We start from the raw sequence: 7317 nt of genomic DNA on the forward strand, positions 1-7317 counted from the left end.
AGAAACTGCAGTAAAGTCCAACATCGCCATCCACTTTGGTAGCTACAAAATTATATGTAAACACTATTAATTAATTAAATTGATAAACATCGGTTACAAACTACCGTGAAGTCTTCCATCATGAGTTTTTGGTAGTTACAATCTTTTTTTTATTATTTTTTTTAAGTAAGGTTATATTAAAAAGAGAAAGAGAAAAAAACAGCCTAAAAGTAACCCTTGAAAGCACAAAAGAGAGCAGACTAAGGGCCGAGCCTCGTTAAAACCTCCATAGAGAAAACCCGCAAGGGAAAACCTCTAAGGAGGAAAAAGAGTACTCGTCTAAAAAAACAAAAACAAACGACTCAGAGGAGTTGAAGAGCGGGAAGGACTGCCTCAGAAACTCCGGCCGAACCATCGTCCCTAGGCAATCCGGCTCAGCAACCCCAAAACAAGCACAAGCACAGACAATCCACAAAACAAAAAACGAGCAGAAAACACCGCAACTAACCAGAAAGAACGAGCAGAAAAAGGCCAAAGAAAACAAGCGAAACGCGCAGAGACAACCACATCTCCAAACTCTCAACGCTGACAGCCAAACGCCATCGCGGAGCAACCAACAGGACCCGACTCCCCAAACCCCAGCGCCGAGCACACCCAGCAACTGTAAAAAGGCCAGGAAACGCCCTATCTCAACACCCAAAACCATCCCAACAGCCAGCCAAAACCAACCCCCATAGCCATCAACCACGAACACGAACAAAACTGTGAGTGGCCATATCCAAAGCACAGCCTTCTTGACATCATCAATCGCATGAGGCCACCATCCTTCCGACCTATCAGGATTAGCCATAATATCAGCCGCAGCATTACCTTCCCGGTAAATGTGAGAAACCATGATCTGCATATCCATAAGAAGATTCAGCGTGCGGTTCCAAGACGCCACAAATCTCCAAGGAACATCCCGGGCACGAGAGCTTAACAGATTTACCACATACATCGAATCCGCCTCAATCCAAAGAAACATCCAACCTCGAGCATGAGCAATCGCAATCGCAGTAATAACCGCATATAATCCAGCCTCAAACGCATAACCACGACCACATTTCAAGTGAAAGCAGCCACGGACCCATCCAAACTTATCCCGAAAAACCGCACCAGCTGCAATAGCACCTGGCGAACCCGCAACCGAGCCATCAGTATTGACCTTGATCCACTGGCCAACAGGAGGCCACCAATACACCTCAATCATTAACGGAGGCGGAGATGCACGAGAAACAACACCAAGACTACGGGTGATCAAATAATCCTGCCAAGAATTCGAAACCGAACCGATTTTAAACGAAGACGCATCGAGCTCCTTAAACGCCACTTTAACGAAGCTCATCACAGCCCTTGGATCGAAACTCTCATCATTGAAAACAGCTCGGTTCCTCCCCTCCCAGATACGCCAAAGAAGCGACAGAACACCCAACTTCCAAAAAGAGTTCACCTGAGAACTGAACTTAGCATTCCAAGCCAAAACCAGGAAGCTATGAATATCCAGGCAATGCCTAAAATCACCCTGATGAAACCAACCAAGAAAATCCATCCAGATCGGACGCACCACCGAGCACTCCCAAAATAAATGGGATATAGTCTCCTCCGCAGCACCACATAAAGAACACCGATTGGGTCCCAAGGTACCCTGACGAATGAGAACATCCAGGGTCGGCAAGCGGCTCTGAATTATACGCCAACAAATAATCGAGCGTCTCATAGGAATATAATTCTCCCAAATCCAATCTCCCCAACGGACTTTGGGAAAGCTATGGCCGATACGAGAATAGGCAAGAGCCGCCGTAACATCACCAGTAACAGAATGTTTCCAGAACCTCAAGTCCTCACTCTCCCCAATAGGCAATAATAAAATATCACAGACCGTGTCAGGAAACTGAATAAAGAAATCCTCAGATAAATGCCAAGCTCCCTCAAAATAATAATCAGCCACCGATTGATGGAGAAATTCATGCATGAAGTGCGGAACCTGAAGCTTATCCACCAACTTATAACCAAGCCAATCATCAAGCCAGAAATAAGTAGAAGAGCCATCCCCAATAAAGGAATAAGAATTCTCCACCAGCTCACTCACATTCTCACGAATACTAGTCCAGACCGGCGAAGAAACCAGCGAAGACTTAGCGTGCCCAAAACTAGTCAGGTACCTCGTGCGAAGAATGGAAAACGCGAAGTCAGTCCCTTTGATGCACTTCCAAGCCAGCTTCATCATAAAACTCTTATTCATGAGACTGAAATCTCTTATCCCCAAGCCACCTTCCTGGCGAATAGCACAAACCCGAGACCAACCAACAGGGCAGGAAGGCCGCTGATCAATCCTGCCAGTCCATAAGAAATTCCGGCACTTTTTATCTAAGCTGTGGAGAAGAGATTTTGGCCACCGATAAACCATCATCGAATGAATAACAGAACTCTGAATAACCGAACGAATCAGACAGAGCCTTCCAGCGATAGAGAGCTGCAACCCTTTCCAGCGAGAGAACTTCTGAACAATTATGTCATAAATGCTGGTAAAGTAAGAAGCACGAGAGCGACCCGCAAAGATTGGAACGCCAAGATAAGTAACAGGAAGGCATCCCACAGCAAACCCAAGCTCCCGGGTAATATTACGACGCATGACAGCAGCAACCCCCGAACCAAAGAAGACATGAGACTTCTCGACGCTGCAAACTTGACCAGACAAGCTCCCATAATAATCAAGAATCTCCTTGATTTTACGCGCATTCTTCTGAGAAGCCTTACAGAAAATAAGGATATCATCCGCATAAAGCAAGTGAGTAGGGAAGTTACTCGCCCTACTGAAGCTCATCGGCTGGAGATGACGAGAATTCACACAATTGATGAAAAGATGACTGAGAACATCTTCTGCAATGCCAAACAGAATGGGGGATAAAGGATCCCCTTGTCGAACACCCCGAGAGCAAGCAAAGTAACCGCTAAGATTCCCATTATAAAGAATAGAAATTCTAGCCGAACAAAAGATAATAGAAATCCACCTAATAAAATTCTCATGGAAGTTATTAGCACGAAGAACCTGCAAAATAAACCCCCAACTCATCGTATCAAAAGCTTTGCGAATATCCACCTTGCAAGCAATGTTCGAACCACGACCCGATCTATTCATGCAATTAAAACCTTCTAAACCCAACACAATACAGTCATGAATAGATCTTCCTTTGATGAATCCGAACTGGTTCTGAGAGACCCCCTCCGCAGCCACCAAACTGAGACGAGTTGCCAAAATCTTGGAAATAATTTTGAAAAAGAAATTGGACAAGATGATAGGTCGAAGATCAGCCACAGTCTCCACAACATCTTTTTTAGGAATCAAAATCAAAGTACTCGCATTGCAACCAGCCGGAAGATAAGAATGCAAAAAGAAAGCCCTAACCGCATCAATGATATCCACTTTAATCGTAGACCAGCAGCTCTGAAAGAAGCGCCCAGAGAATCCGTCCGGACCCGGAGAACTATTAGCATCCATACTGAACACCGAAGCAGAAATCTCATCCTCAAGGGGGATACTCGTGAGATGGCGGTTCTGCAACTCAGAAACCCAGGGATCAATATTCGCCTCCAACTCAGCAAGATCCACTGAAGTCTGTCTATCCTCAGTAAACAGAGACGAGAAAAAATCCGTAACATGCGTCTCGATAACATCCGGATCATGCACCACCACCCCATCAATTTTCAAGTGGCCAATCGAAAAACCCCGGTTTCGGAACTTAATCATATTGTGAAAAAAATTCGTATTCCGGTCCCCATCAACAAGCCAATTCATACGACTTTTCTGCTGAAGCATACTATTTTTTCTAGAAAGGAGCACATTAATCTTAGCCTGAGCCGACACCTCCTCATCAAACAAATTGTCCGTATATCCCGACTCAGCAATATGAGCTTGAATATCTAAAAGATCCTGCTGATACTCCTGAATGGCAGTATCGACATTACCAAAAACCGTCTTATTCCAAGAGCAAATCACCCCACGAAGGCGGCGCAATTTAAACATAACCCGAAAAATAGGGCAATGAGCATCAACATGATCATTCCACGACGCAGCGACCATGTTTTGGAAATCCGGGTGAAGAACCCACATATTGAGAAACTTGAAATGACGCTTACCAGTAGGCATGACAAGCTTACATTGTAATACCAACGGAGAGTGATCCGAAGAAATTCTAGGAAGAGCATGGGAATTAATGGAGTCCCACATATCCGCGAACCCATCAGAGATCAGTGCTCTATCAAGCACCGATTCCACATGTCTAGGCAAAAAACGATGACCCGACCAAGTGAAGCGCAGACCAAAAGTGGTGGGCTCGCCAAAACCCGAAGCTTCAATGAACTCACAGAAATCCTGACAAGCGCGCCTGCACGGGAGGACCGAACTAATCCTCTCATTAGCTCCTTTCACCGCATTAAAAATCCCCAATAAACACAGTATTTCTGCTAATAACCGAGAGTAAATCAGCCCACAAAATACGACGCTCCCCAGCATCATTCGAACCATGAATAACAGCCACGCGAAAATTACGGTTCTGCCAATAACAATCCACCACAACAGCCTGAGAAGAGGAGAAGACAACACTAGTCTGGACCGAAGGGTGCGTCAGAAACCAAATATTAGAACGACGAGGCAGCCTGCAATTCTGATGACAAGGTACCATGTTCAAAGATAACCAAAAATTCTGCTGGATTTTTTGAAATTTAGATTTCGGCTCAATAATACCCAGCACAATAGGAGCAAAGGAATGACAATACTCCTTCATCAAACGCTTAGACTCGTCCGTAAGACCCCGGACGTTCCAAACGAGCATATTCATCAAAACGTGGAAGAATGCGTGGACTGGTGCTCAGCCAGCTCCACTTCGTCTGCCCAACGTTTATTAGCAACAGAATCCATCACCCGCAGACTCTCGCGGTTGCTGCGATCAACCACATAAGGGTTTGGCTTGTGCCCCGACTCCGCCGACTTCCTAAGCCGCTGCTTGATACTTTCTTTCTGTTGTCTTAGAGAAATGTTGTGATTGCGCGCCACCTGAACCTGCACATGCTTCGGAGGCCTCCCACGACCCTGTTTCCCCGTGGTTTCGGTACTAGTCTGCCCCAAATTTTTTTGCAAACGATCAATTTTTATTTGGTTCTCCAAGGCCGCCACCTTTTTAGCATTAACCTCCGCTGTCATAGGCTTCATCATCTGCACTTCCTCAGAACCCAACGGCGTCTGCACTTCAGCGGAGTCTTGCTGTCCCTCCAGATGGACCCACTGATTCTGCTCGATACTCGCATCTCCCGACGAATGCTGCCCATTAACCACCGGCGAACCAATCTGCCCAGAATCAGCCTTCGAACTTCCATCAAGCACCTGGTGTGCGTGTTCAGCCTTCATGTTCAGCTCATGCTGCTGTTTAAGCGCGGAAGGAAGCTCACCAATCTGCCGCTGCTCAGCCAAGGATGAACGCAGCATACTCGAATCTGATGGTGACTGTCTAGCAGCCTCCGGACTTTCCCCAAACACTTGGCGTGTCGGACTGCTCTGCTGCTGTTGCCTCTCGCCCACATCAACAATCACATTGCCAGCTGACCCATGAGCAGTTTCCTCCTCCTCCGAATCCGCATCCTCCACCACACCTTCCCTGAAAGCCTCTATAGTCAAAGCAGTCTCAGTGTCATTGCAAAACGTAGCATTTTGCGGCTTGTTCTCCGACACTGGCTGAGTAAATTTGTCCAACAAATTCGGACCAGACAAATGTTCCGGTTGTTCATCACCTAACACCTGAAACGAGTTTTGAGACCGTCTACCATTAACAATTTGCCAATCCTTATTAGCAAGAGTTTTCTTCTTATCAGGAAGCTTCTGTTCCTTATTCTCTACCAGTTTATTTGTAGCTTTATTACCAGAATTCCCCTTCAACACTTTACGACATTTATCAGCGGAATGTCCCACCATTTTGCAACGAGGACAAAACAACGGAAAGTTTTCAAAACTGAACTCCACCGAAAAGGAGCAATCACCACCATCCACAATTAAAGTTTCAGGGATATGTTGCGTTAAATCCATCTCAACCAGCACACGCACAAAATGACCAACCTCACCGCTTAAAGAAGCCGCATCAGTTCGGAGGGGCTGCCCCAAAATCCCAGCGATACCCGTAATAATTTCTGGATGCCAATACTCAACCGGCAAGTAGTAAATTCGGACCCAAATCTGAGCAAACGAAGACGACGCTTTATAGGGATTGAAATTCCGCACCCACTCACGAATCAGCAACTGCCCCGAAGCGAGATCCCAGCCCGATCTCTCCATGGCCAGAATTTTATCCTCGTTCGTCTGGAATTTGATAGTATAGAAACCCTTACCCATAGGCATAAGGGTCCACGGATCTTTCGGCCTCCAGATTCCTTGCAATTCAGCCTTGAGCTCCAGAGAAGTTCGAGGTTTCTCACCTTTATTGAGAAGGTGCCTTCCAATAAGAGAAAATTTGAAGTTGGAGACCTGTTGCATGTAAAGATCACGAGGGATAGCGATCGACGCCGACTCCCCATGTTTGACCGCTTTCAAGGCATGGAATCTGTGGAGAGGGATGTCCGGCTTGCGCGCAGGCCTTGGAGCAACCTTATCAGTATAAGAAGCCTTCGGCAACTCAGTCACGTTGGTATCATGCAGATCATCAGGACGTGCCTCGCCCGTCAAGGGCTTCTGCCCCATCAATCCTTGGTTTTCCATGTTACGAATCTGATTCTCAAGATTACCAGACGACTTAGTAGGGACTCTCTGGTGTTCCATCATCATCCCAAAAGAATTAGTCGCGGTTGACGTCGATTTCGTATTATGAGAATTCGCTCCCCCGGAACCGGGAGAGCTTTTGTTGCCATCGAAATTGGAAGAGACCGGTGGCAGATTGAGCCCACCCCTATCAGGAACAAGGAGAGGGCCGCCAGAATCCATCGCCGGCGAAAGGAAGGCGGCGCAGAAACTAGGGTTGTGCGGAAACGGTGAAAGCTAGGGTTTTCGTCATGCTCTCCATAAAAAAAAAATAATAATTTACATCAATTCCTTTTTTTATTATTATTATAGAGATTTAGAGAATAATTAATTATTTGATTTGTCAATTTTTTATTTTTTATTTTAGGCAAAGAAACAAAGCTATTAAAAAAGAGTAGCAGAGTTCACAAAGATGACATATGAAAGACATACATCTACTTGAATAAATACATGATCCTAAAAGCTTATATATATATATATATATATATATATATATATATATATATATATATAACAAT

General features: G+C 45.5%; 1 protein-coding gene across 1 annotated transcript; it reads right to left on the reverse strand.

Moving 5' to 3' along the window:
* Positions 1-256: 256 nt before the first annotated feature.
* On the reverse strand, positions 257-4543 carry LOC130990844 (uncharacterized). Its single transcript, XM_057915076.1, has one exon. The coding sequence runs from the start codon at positions 4541-4543 to the stop codon at positions 257-259; it is 4287 nt and encodes a 1428-aa protein (XP_057771059.1).
* Between the last annotated feature and the right edge of the window lie 2774 nt (positions 4544-7317).

This window comes from Salvia miltiorrhiza, chromosome 6 (assembly GCF_028751815.1).
Source record: "Salvia miltiorrhiza cultivar Shanhuang (shh) chromosome 6, IMPLAD_Smil_shh, whole genome shotgun sequence".
NCBI lineage: Eukaryota > Viridiplantae > Streptophyta > Magnoliopsida > Lamiales > Lamiaceae > Salvia > Salvia miltiorrhiza.